Genomic DNA, 23,940 nt, shown 5'->3' with positions numbered 1-23,940 from the left:
ACTAGCTTGTGCGCGCGCGCGCACACACACACACATGCACGCACGCACACCACATAACGAAGAACCTTCAACGAACTTCATCGCTAGGAAAGTCAAATGTTACTACGTCAGATTTAGTTCTATGAGGAGAGAATGAAAGTGGAAACATACTACAGTGACATATCTGTGCCTTAGAACATTTAGTACCCTATCAAGTTTCCCTCAGGAAATTTATCGATTAAAATGCTATATATATACTCGTATATATAACATAAAAATCAGCTTTGTCCCTTTCAGCTAAGTAAACTTTTGTCAGTAAGCAATATTGTGTACACCCAGAAACTAAGGAGGCCTTTTAATATGTCATGACACAAATTTTACGTGCAAACGAATATCAACAAGATGCCTGCAGCTACTCTGACGAAAAGAAGTGTCACACAATGGCGGAAAAAAAAAAAAAAAAAAAAAAAACCGCACTCGAATGTTTAAGAAAGACAGGGAGTGTCAAATATTAAAGCTGTGTTATGCGGACCATTGTAAAATGTGCAGCCTAGAATTTAAAATAATGCACAGCAGGTAAAGTTCAGTTCACAAACAACTTCAAAGAGACTTTCTGTATATAGTGACGGACAGATTTCGCAATAACTTTTTTTTTTTTTAATCCGATTAAATTTTAGCGAAATTATTTGTAGTCAGAGAAACCTTGGTACATTTCTTAACTGGAAGAATATTCTAGTTGTTTGAATAACTTATACGTCGCTAGACAGCACTATTGCATTCTGTTTTCTAGAGACGTTTAGAAATTGAAACGAATTTGGTATTCGATAAGGAAAATGAAGAGAAAATCAATCTTTAAATATATTTCCCTGTGTCAACGAACGAATGTCATATACTTTATGCAGAGATGGGAAAACGAAGCTGACAGAAAACAATTTTGGCTTAAACTGTATTTGACGAAGTAAAATGTAAAAATGCAATTACAGTACATTGTGAGGATACAACTCACTTCTGGATTTTAATTTCTTGTTTTCCTCAAAGTGAAAGGATCAGATGGGAAACTTTTAGAACTTCGATGAGAAAAAGCATTCATGCCGTAATAACTTGGCAGATTTGCCAATGTGTGTGATGCTGCCAAATATACTGGGTATGCTTCGTCTATATTTCATGAGAATATCGGCAGATTACTGTTGGAAAATCGTACTTACGAATAATTCTGTGGATGTTACTTATGAAAATTCAACAAAACTCATCGTCACCTGTAAGTTTCCACAAGAAATTCAACTTTCTGCTGCCTAATTCTAATCGGGCTTTAACATATGAAATAAAATATACAAGAAAGTTCATGGTGTTAATTGCATTTCCGGAAAAGTTAAAGGAAATCCCACCTTTCCAGTGACAAAAAGGAAAATCTTCGTGGGGATAAAATGCATTCTCGCCACGAACTTAAAATCTTTTAATAAAAGAAACGTTGACATTTTGCCAGTTGTTATTCTTTCACCTAGCAACTAGCTGTGAACAGAAATGTGGGAAACAATTGCTGCTTTAGCAAGACAGTTTGCAGAGCACAACACCTGCTTTTAATAGAAGGCAAATTCCATGCCAAACTATTTCCTTCCTGCTTCTATTACATTCCCGTACAGTTAACAGGGTGCAGCAATCACGGCATCTTAATCAGTAGACGGTGCTGAACTTTCATAGTGTGACTAGCCCAAAAGACGCCTTAACATTAATGTAATTGGTAACTGACGGTTCCAATCAAAATTAATAATTTCACCTTTTATATGCGATTCCCATTACAGCTATCGCAACTAGCTATTCGAACTGGTCAAATGTTTTCGGTGACTAGAAAAGTGTGCATTTATTCTTTGAAAATAATCTCGTAGTGTTCATTATTACGATATTTGTGAACAGAGTGTATTATGGCAGTGTAAACAAAAATTATTCAAAGAGATCAAACGGCGAATTTCGTGTTGTAAGATTAATACGTTTTCTATCTGTACTTGTTTTAAAATGACTCGCTGTGTAAATTATTTTTTTCTAAATATTACAAAATGTTTTTTTTTCGTGTTTAGTTTCTATCTGTCAGGTTCGTTTATTTAAAAAGCGTTTCTTTATTTCCACCAAGTCGGTTCCACTGACGGAGATAAAAGATGGAATCCCAGTTTACGATATGAATCACCGCCGAAAGTGAAGGTGTTGTAGATGTTTCCAAGGGATTTTTTAGTGGTGGAAGTGCGGCGGAGACTGGCTCCGTAAGCAGAACTTCCACGTCGTGACTCGCAGGCTTGTTTCCGGGTCAGATGTTATCGAGGGCCCTTTCCCGCGCTGCTCATAGGTCGTGGCGTTGTATCTCACAGGAACACACACACACTTTCTTGTAAGCATGCGTTGTTCACGGATTGTGCTGCCTTACTGACCCGATCGTGTAGAAGGAAGTGAATGGATTAAGAAGCAGAATGACGTTTATGATAAGAATAAAGCTAGTAGGTAATGAACGCTAAAAGATGCACTGGCGTTTATCGACGATTCCAGTTTTTATCGCCACGGCGACGTATGTTTTAAGTGACGTAATTTTTACCCACGCGGACAAACCAATGCAGTCACTTCCATAGGAAACCAATACCTTGCAGCACGATCCAGCTGTCGTGCGACACCCCTATTCTGTCCACTGTTGACGTACTGTTACTACACAAAGTCCGTTATTCAAACCCCACCTTGTTCCCTCTCCTCCCACTACTATTGCCTGCATGTTCACATGGAGCTTGCGCAGCTGGACCGTAACATGGGAAAGTTTCCCCATGCGCAGCACCGGGCCTCTGCCCACGCTGCTACCCTGCGTGCAAGGCTCGAGCTACGGACTTTTGCGTGACGCACAGTTTCGGCGATAGCCTCGTGCAGCCGTCTCGCCAATGCACCGTCTCCTTCCTTCCTTCCCTCTGCCGTTCGTCCTCCGCTTTGCCGCAACCCCTCGGGCCCGGGTCTACCGGTTCTGCTCGGCCGCAGGAGCCTGCCTTTTCCCTTCCCCCCCATTTCGATTGCTTTTCCTCCCCTCCGTCATTCTTTTCTCATCAACAGGAATGCCGAATAGTACTTTAATTTCCGTGCAGGGCGACGAAACTTGGAAGCCTCTAAGCACCTTAAAATTGTAACCGGGACGACTTCTCTCTTCTCTCAATTAACGCATGCCACCCACTTCGGCATGGACCGGAATATCTCCAGTAAACTGGGTTCTATGATTTTATCTTCGTTGAAGTGAAATTACACGGGGTAGGTGAAGAGAAGCCCGAACTATCCAAAGAAAGCAAAAGTGAAACAAAGTAGTTTTTTTTTTTTTTTCCATTTACCATTTCATGTTTTCCTACAAATTTTCACATAAAACTTGTTACTGTAATCATGGCGTATTCAAAGCATGGAATGATGGGTGGCGGGAGGATAAACGAACTAGGAGGGCCACTACAATAAATTTAGTTAAATCGTTTTTATTTTCTTAATTTCTAAAAATAATCGTTGGCTGATTTCCGAAATCAATTAATTTTTCTAAATATATCCCATTCGTTTTTATTATTATTTCTTTTATTGGGCGGATAATTGTTAATTACTTTTTGTTCTTTTGCAGTCCATTCTTAAACTATTTCTTTAAATGTTTTCCAAACAATGCGCACACTCACTATTCATTAGTAACACTGTCACTTCGTATGATCGCGCCACTGTTACTAAAAAGGAACGAGCAGATTGAAATGCTGTGGTAATGGTAACGTACTACAAAGAGCAGTGTTATAATTATTTTAGACAGTGACCACTGTAAAATAATGCGCTTTTTTGACACTGAAACGTGTATATTTAAAAGGAATTCCAACGGTTATGTTCGAGTTGCTTCTTACTCAGCCAGAGAATAAAAATCAAGTGTTTATCCTGTCGCTTTGAGGTATTATTAACCAACCGAACAAACTGGTGACAAAAACGCGTTCGAAGGGGAAGAATACAACAATTCCAAATTTCACTAAACAAAGTTTTTATTATTATTTTTTATAACGTAGTACTCTACTCAGGTACTGAACCACAAATACAGTAGAAATAGGTAATCATTACATTGGACGGTTTACTTTTAAAACCATGAACAGGTTTGCAAGAACCAAACACTTGATGGCATCTAGTAAAAGGCATTTAAAGCTGCTAAACAAGTTTGGGAAATGGAAAAACAAAAGGGTGGTTTACTTTGTGCTTTCATATGACTTTAGACAGTTAAACTAAAAGCGAAACAAAAAAAAAAAAAAGGAATTTAAAAAATGGACTATAAAATTTGCTGGTATAATAACGGTAATGATTATGGTCGAGGGGAAAGACGGGGTGAATAAAACGAACAACATCCAAGTTGTTTGGGGTACAACTCTCCGTCTATATATATATATATATATATATATATAGACGGAGAGTTGTAGGTGTCCTCCCGCGATGAGTCTACGGACTCCTTGGAGGTGTCACGAATGATGATAATAATAATATATGCTTTTGGGCTAGAGGAAGAACAGTTCAGCAACTTGGTTTCAGTTGAAAATGCTTAATCGATACTGCTTACGGTATTTCACAAGATAATACAAATAGTCGTATTATTTTCCATTTTCTCTTCCATTTTCATATTAAGACGAATGACCAATAAAAAAATTTCCAGGAAGGGGGGGGGGGAACCCATAATCGTCACTAGCTAACTCACCTTCAGTTGGAACGCCCTTATAAAATTGCCTCTTTTATCCTAGAGGAAAGAAGCAGATTTGTCGTTGTGGGTTGCTACGAGAAGATTACATCCACTCTCCATCTAGTGGTCTGTTGGCTCGAATCCGATCGCATTGATGTTTTGCGAATGGCGTAGGTGAGAGATGAACTTCATGGTTCGGTGTAAGACCACCGCATTGTTTATTGGCGGCATAAAAGTAGCATGAAAAAGTTCAGTGTTTGGTCTCTCGAGTAGGGTTTCCAGATTGGCTGATCCTTATCTTCTCCTCCCACACAAGGATAATAGACGAATGCACCAAATAATATAATACTTGGTTGATTCTTTAGAATTCTTTAATTCCTTACTCAAAATTATTATAATTGGTTACTTCAGAAGATACAGATATAATTTCCTTTTTTTTTTATTTTTTTTTATTTTTAAATAGTTTATTTTATTTATTTCATTTTTGTTGTTTTCGAACATCTCGCGACTGGGGATAATTTTTTCACTTGCAATTGGCAGGCTCTTCCTTTTCTTCCAAGTCTAAGTGAACTATTTTCGAATTACTAATACGGATGGCTTCTGTAAAATGCCAATAAAATGACCTGCGTGTTTACCAAACAATACCGACGTTAACGACGCAATTGTTCGGTTTCAAGCTTTGCTGTGCTCGTGAACGAGAAGGAATCGCCATCTGTCAAATAAACATTTACCTCCGTGACTACTTATTAGATGAGATAAATTCCTAGTCTGAGGGCTTTCAAGCGACACCAGTACAGATCGATGAAGTAATTTTTCATTGCTTATACACACTGATAATACTGACGCAGTTTCGAATTTATGCAAACTCGTCCTGCAGTAAAGTCTGTCCCTTTTCCTGCGAAGGAGCTGTAAGCAGTCTGGCTAAATCGGCATTAATTCAGCAATAAAAAGAACGAAATACGTCGCATTAATCAGATATCGTTAAGGTGAAATTAAATAATAAACAATTAGAATTAAAATACTTGAAAAACGCTTGAAGCGAAATCTTTAGTATGGTAAACGCAACTAAACATCAACGCAAAGTTTTCTCCTACTGTCTTTGTGTTGGAAACTTGAAGCCAAATCTTTATATCGTAACTTTAACTGTGAATCACAACTCGAACTTCACTTTAACAGCGATTCCCTTAACAAAAATGCATCCAGTCTTATAAAAATGAAATCTTCCAAACGAATACTTTCGCAAATAGTTAATTTCAATGTCTAAAGTGCACACTCTAGCGGCAGTTTCTTCAGTAACCAAAGAATGACGCAAAAAAAATTCAAACATCTTTTGAACGATAAATACAAAGAAATCAAACTCTAATATTTCTCTAAACTTAAACACAACCGTCTCTAAATATTATCACAAATCTCAGGAGGTGTGCATAACAGGAAAGGAAAATAAAGCGAATGGCGTATTCAGGAAATAGGAACTCGAATTCTGAGACTTTAGTTATTAAGCCTACTTTTCTCTCACGGCCATAAGTTTTTCCTTGTCAATCGAGTGACGTCATGCTGAGCGTTGCACGTGCCGGTTGAATTCCTTTTTAACGTTACGCTTCGTGAACTTCGATAAAACTGCTTTAGCTGGAGGATTTTTTTTTCTTTCTACTTAACTCGTTTTTATATATATATATTTTTTTTTATTTTACTCCTTTTACCTTGGTTGCGTTGTGCACATACAGTGTTTCAAAGAAATGGAAAAACACTTATAAATTGTTTCACGATGTCCGAAGGATTTCGAAAATACACAAAAACCAAGAATGGCGAATATTTAAAAGAAAAGCCATTGAAGCCATTCAGGTATTTCCGACTGTCTTTGTGTCGGAACCTTAGGCTATGAAGGTAGATGTTTACATCGTAACTTTACTGTGAATACTTGCATTGTCTCCCGTCTCGCTAATTACACTTTTCTTTTTGGTGACCTTATTGTATTTTTCAGACATGTAAAATAAAACTTATATTGATATGTATGTTTTTAATTAAAATGATCGATTGTCTATCAAATTCTTGTCACTTTTTTTAAAGCTAGTTATTAGAGAAAGTGCACAAAAGTGTCAATAATCTAAATCTAGCGTAAACCGTTTCCATGAAGTTTTTGGATATTCAAAAAAATCGGTTATGCAAATAAATGTAAATATGCTGTGATATAGTTAGCTTCTTTGTAATTTTTTAAAGTGTTTTCTTTCAATTAAACTGGAAAAACAAGAAATTATTTTTATGACCCACCTCCGTTATCCCATCGGGAAGCTTGTTTTTAAAATCAAAGCATGCATTTTAGCGTCTTGAGAAAGAACTAAGAATAATAGTCGTCATAGTAGGACTAAATTATTCTACTCTGCATCACGTATGTTTGGGTAATTGATTTTAGAGACATAAATTACGGAATCAAGGAGTGGGACAGCAATAGTATAAAGTGTAATTGCTATTGTCTTACTTGCCAAAATCGGATTTTAGAGTGAGAGAGAGATTTGTTGGTATTGTTATGTGGGATTATGTCGAGGAAGTATATTAATACGGTATCCTATCTGCGGGTATTCTCTGGCCGGTTTCTCTATTACTTCCGTGTATGAGACTGCCCAACTCAGGTTCATTCGCAAGAACCTGAGTTAGACGGTTTTTTTTAAAATGTGGTTACGAAAGCCAAAGATACGTAGCAAGACGAGGGCCTATAAGCACTGCAAATTATTATTATTATAAATGTTCCTTGTCCTAGATGGGATTCCAACTCGGGTCTCTTCGACCAAAGTGCATGCATCGTTGATCTCTTTCTGCTACAAAAGTCAATATGTTTAATAGCTATTGCATTTAGGAGAATTACATATGAATCAGGCAGATAATATTTTTGTTAATATATGCAGAGGGAGGGGGAAATGAATGCAATGATAATCATTTATTTAGCATTACTTATTTAATATTCAAGATTTAAGAATTCCTTTGATATATCTGGAGAGCAGAACAAAACTGGAATTCATGTAGTAAACTTGATTACCGGTGACCAAGAGTTTGACACGTACAGAGTACCATAAATTACCCTCCTTATAGTACTTGCATTTTACCACATGATGCAAGTCCTTCCACCCCACATAAGGAAGACAGGAATTGGGGGGAGGGTTCGTAGTTCCGAGGAGAAACTGCTAAATGAAGGTTCCGCAGTGAACGAGGGTAAGTTACGCAAGGAAGCCTGCACATTAACTTCGGGAAGAAATTACAGAAATTATCATGGCGTTTCAGTCACGATAAGAAGTCACAGGGACAGTTCCAATGTCGTGGCAGGAAATTATAGTGGACAGTTTCCACAGTCATCATGAGGAACTATGAAGAAACACACTTCGCAGTCGTGATGGAAAAGTGTGGGAAGTGCCATTTTATGTAATCGTCATAAAATACAGCCGTTCAGAAGAATTCCCACACAAAAGCGTCTTGGAGATTTTCCAAATAAATGCATGAAATGTAAACATGATTTGTCTAGAAAAAGGACAAGTGACAAAATTTTGAATGAACTTTCAAAATTTTGAAAGTTTTTTTGAAGTATCAGTTACAATTTTGATATAACTACTTCATATTTATATCAAAGACGCTAAGGGGATAGTTCCTTTTATGGAAATATAAAACTATTAACTTCCATTACCTTCTCACTCTCTATTTGAAAAGAGTGAGAAGGTGCTGGAGTTTAAACGTTCAGAATGGTTTCAACTATAGGGAAGGAAACGTAATTAATTATTTAAGTAGGCAGCTTAGCAACGAGTCCTGATTAAACAACTGAGTATTAATCAGGTCATCGGTTTCGTTAAAAAAAAAAAAAACGGATCTACTGATAAAAATCAAGGACGAACACGTTCTAATACTTTGTCAGCTATTTGGAATAGAAATGGCGGTTTCAACCATTCTCCGCACATTTTGATTCGCTTACCTCAGAAACAAAATCGAAAATTGTCTTTCACTTTTGTGAAAGTATAATACTTTCTGGTAACCGGTAAACTGGAGGGGGGGGGGATAATGCAAAGAAGTAGTCTGCAAAATAATGAGACACATGTAACAGTAATGATAGATATTTGCGTGGAAGAAAATAAGCCTCACTTGACAGTGTGGGTTCGAAACTTGTCTGGAGGTGTTCAACTGTCATCATACTATTTTTACCTGAAATGGTGTTCTTCATACAAAAACGCCTTGTACTACCAGCTGAAAACTAGTATAGAAAAAAAAAAGACTGGGAGCATGTAGTTATATGTATGGTTAGTCCCTTTTGTATTCTTCAAATAATACTAATCTTTCTTCAATGACAAAGAAAATGAAATTTGTTTGACGCATCTACCTCCACAATTATGATCACTCCAGATGGTAGGAACATCTCCAAAACGTAGGGCTATTATATCTATCGTATTACTGAAAAAAAAAAAAAAAATTACAGACATGGAGAATGGAATATGCTAGCTATTTAAAAAATAGTGTGCGTGAATTTGTGTGAAACAAGCGGTAACGGGGTCAGATCTTCATATCAGGATTTCAATGCATTTTAGCACTATTGGTGTAAATAGTGACATAAGAGATTTTTTTGCTTGATTCCGGTTCCCAAACTGTTTGGATGAATAAAACAATATATAGAAGTACAAACTGCACATATTGAAAGTTGCCTATTTGCTGACGAGGTTGCATATAAAAATTCGTTTAAGAGTAATAAATCCTGAGTTGGGACTGGTTCGAGTTATGGTGACAAAAGCCATGAGATCAGTATTACGTTTATTAATTCAGTGTTCTCCGGCTACTCTTTCCGATCTGAGGAAGTAAAAACTCTCCGTGTTAAGACCGCTAACTCAGCTTATCACTCTTTATCGCCTCCTGTCTAGGAGGCGATAAAGAGTTATAAAAGCAGAGCTTGAATAAATTTTTAAATTTTGTGGAAGTTCAACCTTTCTCGTGAAAGAGAACCCACACTAACTGACAACAGAAGGAAATTTTAATTTAAATCCATTTTTTCATTCTTGAATAATGTAATATAAGAAAATGAATTTTAATACGAAATGGTGCTCAATTTTATGCTGCGTATTGTCTGCATTTATTTTAAAGAAGAAGAATGCAACCGTATTTAAATGAAATGTATTAATATATCATACTTAGCCATAAGAACATTGATTCTGAAATGTTCCTTGGACACCAGTGAGATTTAACTATTTCTCCATAACTAGCGAGAGGAGAGTAAGTTTAAAATAAAGAGAACAACAGCACCAGGAGAAAAAAAAAAAACTTTATTTATAAAGTAGTGTTTTTAAATATAAATGATAGCAGAAAAAGATATCGTTGCAGTGAACGATTTCAAATTCATTTTTATGACATGAAGTAGTACAATGGGTTCATTTGTGGATTAGACATTTCCGATACATATGTCTTCGTATCGATTTGTCTGTCCATGGTAGCGACAGGCGGAATAACTGTGACTCAGATCATTCATCAAGTTCACATTTATTAATAATATTCTGGTTTGGGGATGGGTAGGAGTTCCATTAATTTAGAATGAACATTCAAAAACCAACTTAATTTTATGTACGTGTCGTTATATTCTCAGTTCTGCATGAATAAATATGCAAATATTCATTATTGGGCAGCGTCCATAGAGATTTTTTCTGAGCATACATTTATGTGTGTGTTAAAATATATATTTAACATATAAAACCCTGGTTATAGATTTGAGCTTGGTAAAGAATACATTCGTCATATGCCGACATATAAGAGCGATATAAAAATCGTCCTTGAAACATAAGCTACGCATTATCAGCGAGCGCGGGTGCACATACAGTTTCCTTTTCAGATACTTTAATAATAATTCTTGAAAATCGTGGACACTCAGACTGAGAACGGACGAGATGTCAATTTCTTGCAAACAATGACAGAATTTACAAGTCAAGGTCGCTTGTTCGGAACTCCATAGGTCTGACAGAGTCCCTGAGCAGTACTTAAAGAATAGCTCCTGTCCATCTCCTTTCACTTTGTAACCTTGTCACAAAATGCAGCTGTAGATTGTGAAACCCAGTAATTTTAACAGCAGAGCTTGAATCAATTTTTAAATTTTGTGGAAGTTCAACCTTTCTCGTGAAAGAGAACTACAGACTATTGTGTTGGTTCCTTTAACTTCTGCATGCTGTACAACATGCTGAAAATTCAATGCTTTCGAGCAATTCCCTTATTTCAATTAAAGGAGAAGTCATAAAGGTTTACGACATAGGGAAGATATCGAAGGAGAACTGGATGTTCTAATTTCCTCTAATTGTTTTCTAATGGCGATATCAATTGCATCGGACTTTTGAACCCAAGTTAGGTTTTGTAACAAAAACAGACTAATTTTTGAGGTCTCCTTAAGGCGTTAATTTCAGTTACCGTCTCCGAGTCTTTGATCTCGGCTTCTCGTTTCATGAATTATATCCACAAAAGGAAGACCTCGTGCATCTAAAATATCGTTTACGCAAACGTAACGGAAAGCGAATGCACTGCATTCTGTGCTTATGCGACTATCAATTTCCTTGCATTGCAGGGATAAAAACCTTGCCACGACAGTAGGAGATGGACTAAACGAACGGTCAGTTTAAGAACCATTGTAAATTTCCTCATTCTCTAGATGGGATTCGGACCTGGGAGAATTCCACTAGGGATGCGTCCTTCCTAATTCAAGGGTATACGCTATTCTTCCTATTGCTCTGCGGATACAGCATGTACGAATGAAAAACTACAGTGTGTATATTTACATGCGTGAAAATTAATAACAAAGCATTTTTATTAAGCAAAACCATTGCAGGTCTGCATTAAGTAGAATGGTACTCTCACATCGACAACGAAATTAATCTTCCAATCCTATTCAGCATGGATATTCACAAATATCCATTCCAGAATAGGATTTGAATGCACAGTCTAGCGAATGGAAGGAGAATACAATCCATTTGGACAACAAGGCCAATAAATAAATTTGTAGAATCAATAAACAAGGAACTTTGTGGTTCATGATCTGGTTGTGGAGAATGAAACAGAAATTTTGTCTTTCCTCAACTATTTTAGAGTCGATGCTGATATTCATATTTAGTTACTGTCGCTGGACGGATTGATAGAAGTGGCAGATGTGTCTCTAGGTGAGTGCATTTTTGAAGTGGGTCTCTCAGAAATTAAAGTTTTTTTACTTATGAAATTCGTCGATGTCTTTTTTAAAGACTGTCTAAATTAGTCTCCTGTTTGGAAAAGGCATAGAAAAATCCCACATATGGGATGGTAACCTAGATCTCTCCCTCTTTCTTGTCACTGGGTTATTTCAATACTACTCAGCTACGAGAATTAATTGCACAAACTTTGTTCAAAATATATCCTCGCACAAAGAATGAATTACAGGATTTAGACGTTTCTTCTTCAGATTACAAACACAGTTGTCCATTGTTCTGATAGAATAACTGTTGGAAACTCATATCAGTTGTGGGGATATCCAGTTTTGTCCATCAAATTTAACTTTTGTGATTTTGATGACAAATGTGTTCCTTTCAAAGTTTTCTTGGGCATCAAAAAACTCGCACAGAGCCAAATTGGGCGATCGTGGAGGTGATGCTTAGTTGTTTCTGTGGACCGAAACATTTTAGTTGCTCTTGCGTTGGCAGAGTTGCATAAAACTGTTTCTGATCATTGGTTAAAACTGACTTACGAACCTTTGAAAATGCCAACCTCTTCTGCGCTCACATACAGTCAGTTATGAATCATTTCAACTTAAATTGCATTTTTACCCCCCTTCTTTTCCATAGTTTTGTTATTTATTGAAGTTCATGGCCGACCAGGATGCTGATCAATTCCATTCTTTAAATGCTAACCACTTCAAGATTTTCGAACATCTCCTACAGTAGCCTCTATATGTGATTTTCAGTAAACTACATGTTTCGCTGGTTGTTTTGCCAATTTTAAAATGAAGTTTAATCCAAACACGTTACTCTGTGCTTTCAGAGACTAAAAATCCACATGAAAAATAAAGAACATTTAGCATGATTCGCATGACCACAGCAGAGCGACGCTACACACATCCGTTTGGCCTAACTTGTCTACATATGCAGAAAGTTCGAAACATCACCCAGCCTGGTTAATTTTCGAACATTTCCTATTAAATAATAAGGGTAAAAGGGCAAATTTATCTTGTACAAAGTAAGAGCTGCGTGTATGAAAGTATTCCGTCTTTTATTTTTTTGACATTTTTTTTTTAATTTGCGAAATTATTCTGCAGAAAAATGTATTTTCGTGCTACACACTTAGAAAGCCGACAAATCTTATTATCGCTTATAAAGTTAACAAAAGCGTATGGCTTTTGTTAGCTTTTTACTACTCCAGAAAGACATACCATTCATTTTTCTATAATACTTGCCATTTACACTTAGAAATGTGTAGGGAGGGTGACAAACAAGACCTGCTAATATTTTATTTACCGTTAATGCTGATTTTTTTTTTCCTTTTTTTTTGGCAAAGTCTACGTAGGGCGGAACTCTATGCGAAAGCGATCTGTCATCATTCTTGGTAATACTGGCTAGCACTGTACTATTTTGAAGAAACGGTTTTATATTTTAGTCTTTCTAATACAATGAACTCATGTTTTAACTTAATTAGCTCGGGGATGTTGGCAAAAATCCTTTCAGTATATTTCTACGTTATAAGCTGTCTCATCACGACATTACATGAAGTTTTATCACATGGAGTGGATAGCAATAACGAAATGAAAATTCTTGGCAGTGATTTAGAGGTGCTACTGTGCACAAATTTTTATTGCATTGGGCGAGCACCAAGGTGGCAGAAGATATACGTCGCTATCAGTACGGGTAAGCATTGCAGAAATTACGTGTTATACATGGCAAAGAGATATGCCATCACCTACCAAGCAGGTCCTTCAATTAGCTGTTTAATATTCTTTCCCTAACCTTAAGATTTTAATATATGGTCCAAATTTTCATAATGTGTAAACACTCAGACTTCGTAAGAATATATATTCGATTGTCAGTTATTCCTAAAAATAACACAAGACTTAAATCTTGGCTTATCCGGATATCCCGTCAAATTGTGAAGAAATGTATGTTTGGCTATTTACTTTCCTGCGATTCACAGTTCCTGTAATTCTACCCTATGAAATCCATCAGCTGTTGTAGCTGAACAGCAAGATAAATTGAAATCAGCAAACGAATTGCTGATCTTAAATGCTAACATTTCCGAAATACGGTTATGGATAAGCCAGTAGAACTGCAACAACTAACGTGTTGGTTCTACTACATTCCCTTGCTTGTGCAGTGCAAAAATGAGTACATCATATAAATCAAAATCACTACAAAGCGTTTCTGTATCGGTATGTCATGTATATCTTTTATTTGGTCGTGTTTTACATCACCTGCACAATAACATTTGCAGGTGATGTAAAATCCGGTTTTACATCAACCGTGTAAAAAAATGTTATCGTTTGCAGGTGATGTAAAAGTACTAAACGATTGCCGTGTTTAGTACTTTTACATCACCTGCAAATGTTATCGTTTTACTGAATAAAGAGCCAAAAGGCTTCACTTCGGCGATGCAAAATTATACAAATGAAGTGGATATTGAATCCAACATTATTTCAAAGCCGAATATATAGAAACTACAAGAGTTTTATGCCGAATATAGAAACCATAAAGTATCGGCGGATCCAAGCATAAGCAACCTTTCCGGACTCGTGGTAAAGGTGGAGAGGTCTGATCACTTTCCTTAGTATTTTCCCTAATGCATAGCATCATACATGTCCGCAAGGAGATGTGCTTTCCATTAAGGAAAATACTAAGGAAAGGGATCAGACCTTACTCCACCTTTACCACGAGTCCGGAAAGGTTGGATCCGCCGATACTTTATGGTTTCTATATTCGGCATGAAACTCTTGTAGTTTCTATATATTCGGCTTTGAAATAATGTTGGATTCAATATCCACTTCATTTGTATGTTATTGTTTTATTTGTCTTAAATAAAAGCAACATATGGAATATAAAATTAAACATTACATATATATATATATAGGTTAAAGCATTTTCTGAAATTCTTAAAACATGGCGTACGCATTTATGCTATAATCAAATAATCATATACAGTATAAACGCAAATGCTGAATATCATATTACAAGTTCTGCAAAACAACTCATTCGAATACAGTTACATACAATGAATAGTCCAGTCATATTGTGTAAAGTAAAATAAAATTTGAAAATCAAAAATTACTTCAAAATGGCTTCTGTTTTATAGTTTACTAAATTTTTGTTACTGATAATACCTACGAAGGTGTTGCTAGTAACTTGAACTTTACTTAGTAGTAGGCAGAGAAAACTGTCACCTTTTCTAACTGGTGGGTGGATTAATTTAAGGTTCTATTATCAGAGTTAGCAACAGTGTACTTGGAATTATTTTATCCAAACTATCTTAATTAGGTTGCTTGCATTCTGTCTGAGAAATAGTTTGAAACATTTCCTTTCGACATAAATTAATTAAAAAAAACATTATTTCTGAAAAATCAATATAAATCTACAGATTTTTGAAATGAAATTTAGGAATGGCGTACTTGATTTTTTAGTTAGCGGCATTCTTAAACTAACAAAGATAAAATGGCGTACCAGAGAATTTAAACAAATTGTTGTTATCAGCTAACAAAAGTTGTTAACGTTATGCGATTTCAGTGTTGAATAGTATAAATCCTCGTTCAAATAAAGGATAAAAATCGTTGAAAAAATCTGTAAAATGAGCGAGTATTTTGCCGTCGAGAGATTCGGATGTTGCTGTGGGAACTGATAGATGAGCAAAGTCAAGTTCGTTTGTATACTAAAGAAAGTGGCTAAATTAAATACATTGAATTAAATTATATATATATATATAACATTTATTTTTTATAAACGGAACTACAAACGCTTCAGTAAGCGAATAAACTCTTCTGTGATCCACTGCAATATTTATTTTTTTTCTAATTTCGAATTCAAAATATCTCGTAATTTTAACTTCCCGGTTCTACCTCAGATGAATACTGGAAATCGGTCATTTGCATAGAACTTGTTATTCTTTTTATGAATGCGTTTAAAAAAATAGTTCTCAAGCTTTTTTTTCTCTCGAAATCGTAGGGAATTCAAACTGAAATTTTGCTGCAGAGCGCTGTTTATATTAGATTTCAAGTATGACCTTCCAGTGGGAAAATAAACATTTCTCTGCATGTCATCTTTAAATACTTTCTGCCATTAAACATTTGAAAACATGGCATCCAGAATGATTTCAGTTCTTTTGAACTTGACCACGTGATCATTTCCTCCGAAATAAATGTTGCATGTTAACAACTGTGCGTGACTTACGGAACGTATTTAATAAACGCATCAACATTTAAGTAAATTCGATTAAAGAATATCCGAAATTGACATATTTCTTCTACCTTCGGGTCATTTAAGTTGATACAAATATTGGGGGAAGGTGATCTGACAATTTCAATGAAATTATTATTTTTTAAATATTTTCAGAAAAGAAAAATATGAATATAAATGTAATCGAAAAAGCTTTTCTTTCTTTTATTGTTAGGTTTACTTTGATTTGTAGAAACGCGTCCTCTAACGGCTTAAATTCTATAATTTTATTTGTCTTTCTTCTCCTTCGAAATAACGGATGAACTTCATGCAGCCCCAAAGGAGAACGTGAAATGAATTGGGTTATTCCTCTTCTGTTCATTATAAATAAACGGAAAGCATATACAAGGATGATTTATAAATAACAAGTATCGAAAACTGTGAGTAAATGCGAATCAGATCTGTCTTCGTTAGAAGATTCTTACCGTCAATATATGGATGAGGACTGCCGCTCAACGTTTACAAAGATGATTTGTCGTCTTTCTAAACACAAACTTCTAATCTTATTTTTATTCGATATGACTTAAGATATCTACTCTCTTTGGAGCGCTATGTGTGTTGCATTATGCTTTTATTCCGACGTACATCGTTGTCTTACATTCTATTTAGCTTTTCTTTCATACGCTGTTCATTAAAAGCTAGTTTTCATTTCTACTGAATTACTAGATCATTTTCGGCACAACCCACTAACACTTAATTTCTCCTTTAGTACATTCTTTTCACCTCTTTCTTCCAACCCATTATTTTAACTTCATTTCCTTTCATTCTTTCTATTTGTTTTTTTCTTCCCACGTTGTGATCCTTAAGTGCGCAACGCATCATCAACAATAAATCCAGATTTTCCAACTACAGGCCGCACATGTTGATAAACAGAAGTGGTTAGCGAAAACAAGATTTGAAAAAATTATAGACATGCGATATATTTTATTGCATGTCATTAATTTTAATACATGCTATTTGTAATATATGTAAAATAGAGTACAAAAACAATCAGAATTAAATAACCATGCACCGCCGGATAAAAATTCAGGTCAATTCTTTTACTTCCAAATCATCAGTGATCCAAAAATATCTCCAACTGCTAATCCAAATGATAAGTTGGATTAACAGATTTAATATACTTAATTTCTTCATGTAAGACCCAAATCAGCTATTTTTAAAAAAGACGTTCATCAGAACACTGATAAACAGAGCGAATGTTTACACGATGCACGCGTTTAAAAATTATAATTTGGAAAGATGAATTTATGTTTCTCAAACAGCGAAGTAGTTAGCACTGATCCAGATAATTTAATTCTTATTCTTTTGTTTCATTTTGGTCTTCTATTTTATGCTATTTTTAATTTTATTCCTTTTCTTCTTTCCTGTCCATATCTTTGCTTTCTAAAACACCCATTTTTGTCTGCGTTCTCTCATCAATTTTGAAAGGATAAAAGACGTGCGTTTCTGGGAAATAAAAAAACGCTGTCTTCTCCTTGTGGGATTGGTAAACGTCTCTTTTAAAAAGCTTCTATAAGTGTTTCCGTGTCCAATACGAGATTCAAACTACATCTTCTAACCGCATTCTACTTGTTTGGTTGGTCTGTTTACTTGAAGAAATCCATTTTGTACACAGTGCAACCTCAATTTAGATAGAAGTTAGTCTTTAGTTTCACAGAAAATCAGATCATCCGCTAAAGTTATACTTTAAACTTGCATTTTAATGATGTACTAGTAAACGGTTGCTAGTTCATCTTATTGCAGTGTTTTAATAAACTCCGATGGCACCGTTCAGTATCAAAGCATCTCGATAATTAAAATGGAACTCAAAGTAGTTTTTATGATCTCATCAATCTGTTTCTTCTGTCTCTGCAACCGTAAAGGCCAGGAAGATTACTTATTTTCCACATAGTGTCTCTCTTTCTAAAATATGTATTTTATTTAAAGTAGTTCTCCCTTTACTTATTTTGCTCTTGAATAGCTTGCTGAATTGTTTTTATAAAGTGAAAAACTTTGCAACGGTAGCCATGCATCAGGAATCCAACCAATCACCTTTGTACTTATTAAGTACAAAGGTGATTGGTTGGTTGGATTATTGGTTGCATTATTGGATTATTGGTTGTATGTTTGAATTAGAATATGTCATTTTCAACGACATATTCTAATCCAAACATATGATTCTTTTGAATTATATCCTGCAACTCATACTTTTAAAAGGTCGTCATGGTGTATAATATTTTAAAATCTTTGGGAACATATTAAAAGCATTCCATCCAATGATAACCGATCAATGGATAGTTTTCTTTGAAGTTTTTTTAACCCTTACACACAAGAGGTTTCTAAACCAAACCTACATGTGCATAACAGTGCCATGGGTGGGGAGTATATATTATAATCATCTTAAAGATTACTGATATGTACTACCTTCGGAGATTCAGTGGCTTCATGAAGTGTTATTCAGATATTTCTGGCTTCATTCGTGTAGGGGAGAGAGAGAAGGTAAAAACAAATAGTGTTGGTGCAATAAATGATTTTTTTCCCCCACATTTAATTTCCGTAGACGCCGTATGATCACTGCCGTATACCTAACATGGGTTTGGCAATGATGTCTTCTGCTAGAATAGGCGGTAGAGTCGCAGATTCCCTTTCCACACAAAGTTTGGAGGACAATCACAAACATTCGAACCCGCAGCCTATTGGCTGGAGAGCGGACACGCTAACCACTCGGCCAACCAGGCTGGCATAAATGATAAGCCAGTAGAAAATAACTGAGTCATTGAGAACTAATCTTATTGCAAAGATCATATTAAAAATTAATCTTATTGCAAAACAAATATTAGTGATAGCGAAACATATTAAGAAAACTGAACATCCCCATATCCATTGAACATTTAAAAACAATACAAGAAAGCATCATGCTGCTATAATCGTGATAGCTAGATAGCCAGCGAACCTATACAGTTATTTTTTTATAACGTTCCTATCCATGAAGGGGGGGGGGGTAGGCTTATAGCAACTTAGCACATCAGTACCGTGAGAGTGCTAAGGGGTTGGAAATTCCGAGATGCTCTAAATGTAGAACATTTTTAAGAAAGCTATTTCAAGCTCAAATAGGTGGAATGAGAGTCTTACACCGGTAATGAAAGTCATCTACTACCCAAAGACATTCAGAGAAATCCACTGTAGAATTTGAACACGCGGTGTACTGATTAGAAAGCGGAAACACTGGCCATTTAAGACAGTTCAACTTCTTATATAGGGACTGTATGTTCATTGTTTGCAATCAGTTTAGATATCTGGTGTTTCTCGATTATGAATATCCCTGGTATAACAATTTACCACATGATATAACAAGAGGCAGCACAATGACTCATGCCGTGGGTTATTCTCGAGCACCATCGATATGATCTGGTAGTGAGCGTTGGACAAGAAATACCACACGATAGTAGTGGCGGGTTAAATTTCACAAGATATATAAGATCTGATACAATTAAAAAAAAATTATATCGTCAACTAGTTTATTATTCAGATTAATAAGTTCATTCCGAAACTATCACCAGAGCTAAATCGAATATGAGTGGTCTGTTCGTAATCATGCTGTAACTTCGTGTTTGTATTTCTCTCTCTCTCTCTGATCAAGTTTCTTTAACAGAACACCGAAACTCTCTTAGAGAATTCCCTGAACGAGTGTGCTACCTCATTGAATTGAATCGTGTTCACCGCTGAGCCATCATTTGTGACTAGTTATTTTACGTCCGTTTTTTTATAATCGAAAATAAACACGATTTCTCTCCGACTCAAGTGATTATATACTTATTTGAAAAGCCTCCTTTAATCTCGGAGTAGGATCAGCAAACATTAAGCAGCATTCCGTATTTCCTGTGGTACAAGAGTGGGTGAAATAGTGTTTACTGCTTGCTGGTTTGATCTGGAAAAATGTATCGTATTCACATCAACAGGTTTCAGAATTTTATACTTCCGTCTATAAGCTAAAGATATGTCTTCACCAGAACTATTTTTCTTTTGTTACCATGGCATTGCTTTTATATCCAAACAGAAAGATCCCTTCGAGTTCTTATTTCTCAAGACCGGTATTGTATTTTGATCTGCGAATAGCTTCTTTAAACAAATACAGTTTAACAAACTATTTGAAAATATTTCTATCCAGAATGCTCAGAGAAACACATTCATCTGAAATTCCCAGTTACTTCAATTTTAGCTCAACATATCCTGGTCATATTAGTTTAAATTCAGGAATATTATGTGCCATAATAATGAAAACTAAATTTGGGTTAGACAGGATGATCTTCAGCTCACTGAAGATAACGGACATCCAAACAGAGAACTAGCGAATGTCATCAATAAACGTAGGCATAACACAATTGGCCGAGTTTTTAAAAAACACGTTTGTTGTTCAGATTTCGAAAATACAAGAATAATTTATTGTAGCTAAAATAGAGAAAAAGAAGCAAAACTAATTCCATCTCCTTTATTTATAATTCGCGTGTTCCATTATTTCAAGCTTCTTCGTATTTTCCATATTCAATTCATGAATTTCGCTAGTTGTAGAGTAGAACTCCTTTAATTTAAAGACTAAATCCGTTTCGATTCTTACTAAAAGATGTCCACCTCAATCAGGAAACGGCGATTTATTTTAAACTCTGTTGACTTACATATTTTTTCATTTACAATATTTCATAAACTTACACGCAGTTAGATGCAATATAAATATTTCTCTGTGTGTTTGTGCGTGCGCGCGACTCCTATCCACGAAAGGTTGAAAGCCTTACTCTAGAGACTAAACGTGCAACTATTTAAGCCACTTCAGGCATCCAGTAAGCGGGATGGGGTTCTCATTGCAGGCGATAAGATTAATCTTCCACACATGCGACAATCACAGAGAATCCATACCCACTAAGATATTCAAACTCTGATAGGTGCTGGTTAGAGAGCGTGTATGTTAATCATTCAGCCAATCAAGCTGACAAATTTAAGTGCAGTATTCGTAAACGCCTTTAAAGCTTAAATTTACACCTCAAGAACAACAAAACACAGAAAAAAATCTTGAACTATATGCGGCGATGATGTAAAAACCAAGCTTATTATTCGAAAAGGTATACAAAATGTAGCCGTTCTCATTACAGATGGCCCACCATTTATTTAACTGAAAACCTGTCACTGCTTATTAATATTTCGGTTGATATTTGATACAAATGCGAGAATTCTTTGAATGAGCTGTTCGGTAACCGCGATATATATATATATATATATATATATATATATATATATATATATATTACTTCTCAGTACTCTTCTTATTCGTCTCAAAACTTTTATTTTTACCAATTCTAAAATTAAAAATTACACGGACAATAACATAACGCCTATCTGATCAATCTATCAAATAAGGAAAGATAAACTTACTGAATAAATCGTACGTTTACAGAATTATTTCCAAAGCAGAAATCTTTTTCTGATATTTTTCCAGATATAAGATCGCTCATTCAGTTTACTGGAGGCCTGAAGCGGCTTGAAAAAAAGAGAAAAAAAAAGCTCAGGTTTCCTAGTTTTAATCCTAGCGCACCCACGCTACTCATGTGTTAGAGACTTGCATCCTTTAGTAGGCGAGATTACCACCTAAAAGCTGCACTCCACAGTCTTAAATTTTAATCAGATAACACAAAAATATTGATTTGTTTTCGTCATGTTAGAGCCCTGGAAATGGTTTCCAATTTACGAGCAAGACAATGAAAGTCTGACTTGATGCATGTTAAACATTAGCACTTTAGTTCACATATCAAGATTCTTTTGGTCAAACTACTGTTGATGTTTGATCTTACATAAAAATGAAACCATATTGAAATAACCAAAAAAGTTATTGCTGTATCAGTAAAGCATACGATAGTAAGTAAAAACAAACAAACATTAAATTGTAATATTCGTTTGTTTGTCTTACTAATTTTGGTCTTCGTAAATGTTTACGAAGATGTTTTTAGGTAAATGTTTTTACGTAAATGTTTTTAGCATATTATGTATGTTTTATACCTAGTAGCAGAAGTGTGTTTACCTTTAAAATTTATAAAGTGTCGCAACTGAAAAAAAAACAAAAACTCAGTACTGCAAGACGAAACAACTACCATGCCAGTAAATCTTAATCCAAAGAACTAATAAAAGACGAATGCAAAGGCTCTTGAATAGAAATCACAGACTGAGTATTGTAACAGCAAGGCAACTCATGTTTGAATACAAAAATAGTAACAACTCCAACGAATCATGGGAAAATGTTGTTTTCTACTTGGCTAATAATTCCTACCCTTTCTTTTAATAGTTTATTACGGCAAATGAAGCCTTTTAGGCTCTTTTCTATTCTTCTTCATTTTAAAGAACACTACCTCTGTTTCAATCTAGAAAGTGCTATTTCTCTAGCTAATATTTTACTGGTTACTTTTAGAGATTCTCTTACTGATGTCGAATTTTCTTTTCTTTACAGGTAAAGATATGGTTCCAGAACCGTCGGTCCAAGTACAAGAAGATGTTGAAAGCTCAACAGCAGCAAACATCACAGCAGCAGCAACAGCAGCCCACCCAGACGCCACCAACAAACCCTAGCCTGCAGCAGCCAAACTCGGCCTCCACACCTCAGACACCGCCAGAGTCGCATGAGACTCACACACCACCGACGGCGCCCCTACTGCCGCCTGCGAACAGCGCACCCGTCAACAGCATGCCCACCGCCGTCAGTCCACCCGCCATGAGCCCGCCCATCAGTTCGTGGGACATGACCCCTGCTAAAGCGGCCATGAATGTGACGAACAGCTATATACCGCAATATTCTTGGTACCATCAGGCGGACCCGACGATGAACCAACAGATTCTCACCTAACGTCGGTGTTTCCTTCCTGCTACACTGTGGCGGGGTCTACCTTCACGTCGCTCCAAGCGTGAGTACAGTGGCTTTCAGTATTATCCTTAATGCCCCCCGAGTCTACAGACTGCGGGCAATTAAGCCTGGGACCGAAGTCACCTGTCCCTTCGCCGCGGCCAGTACACTAGGCAGCTCGCGCTGCGTTCCAACAACCATCTAATCAAGTGGACGTTTTCCGACATCCTGTGGACACCAAGGTCCCCGTGAAAAACGCGTCCACATCTCCATGTCGGCCTCCTGTATGTTTGTATATCTCTCTCTGTGTGTCGCCGAAGGAGGCCAGTCGGACCGCTTCCGTCACTAGCACGGTCGTCTCTGCGCGCCCGATCGATGCTGTGGCACCTGTATATTGACTGTCCTAAATTAAACTACATTTCCTTTATCCTCTATGTTATAGGCTTAGATCTGGTCGATCTGACATCAGACTGGTCAAAAGAGGACTGTCATGTACCATGTAAATACCCCCATCCACCCCTATTTTCCCCCCGCGTGCTGACACCAGCAGATTCTCTAACTCAGGTGTAGTTAAGGCTCGTGGCTCTACGAGTGCCTCACAGGTCACCTTTTGGGCCCAGTTCAGTCAATACTCAAGCCTGCTGGTATTATGCTGTTGTCTATGGGATCACTTTTTTATCGAGCAATCCTTCCCTGAAAATAGTCTTTCTGTTCCTATGTGCAACGTGGACGGATTGCATACCAACTTCTGGAAGCAGAAATTTGTAGTAATCTCTTCGTCCCGCTCTCAGATACTCTGTAACAATGTGTACCTTATCAGTCGCCAATACCTAAGAGACTCAGCACTAGTTGCAGTCCAAGCTAGATCATACCAAAGGCTGGGGAAGAAATTTGTTTCATCTCTTTTCTGTTTCACTCAAAAAAAAAAAATCACCATTTGTTCTTTCATATCCTGCCCTGAATGTTTTCCTTTTTAC

The 23,940-nt window shown here is 36.2% G+C and overlaps 1 protein-coding gene across 1 annotated transcript in view; it reads left to right on the top strand.

Moving 5' to 3' along the window:
- Positions 1-23,274, top strand: part of LOC150102825 (homeobox protein Dlx6a-like) — a 46,613-nt gene extending 23,339 nt beyond the window's left edge. The window contains exon 3 of the mRNA XM_090399348.1: positions 22,574-23,274. Coding sequence (XP_090255474.1) covers positions 22,574-22,966 — 393 coding nt within the window. The 3' untranslated portion in view covers positions 22,967-23,274. The remainder of the gene's footprint in view (positions 1-22,573) is intronic.
- The last annotated feature ends 666 nt before the right edge of the window (positions 23,275-23,940 follow it).

Source organism: Typopeltis vanoorti, chromosome 10 (assembly GCF_054136105.1).
Source record: "Typopeltis vanoorti isolate ZY-2024b chromosome 10, IOZ_Tvanoo_1.0, whole genome shotgun sequence".
In the NCBI taxonomy this organism is placed as follows: domain Eukaryota; kingdom Metazoa; phylum Arthropoda; class Arachnida; order Uropygi; family Thelyphonidae; genus Typopeltis; species Typopeltis vanoorti.
The sequence above is the reverse complement of the archived record's forward strand: the minus strand, read 5'-3'. Positions and strand labels throughout refer to the sequence as shown.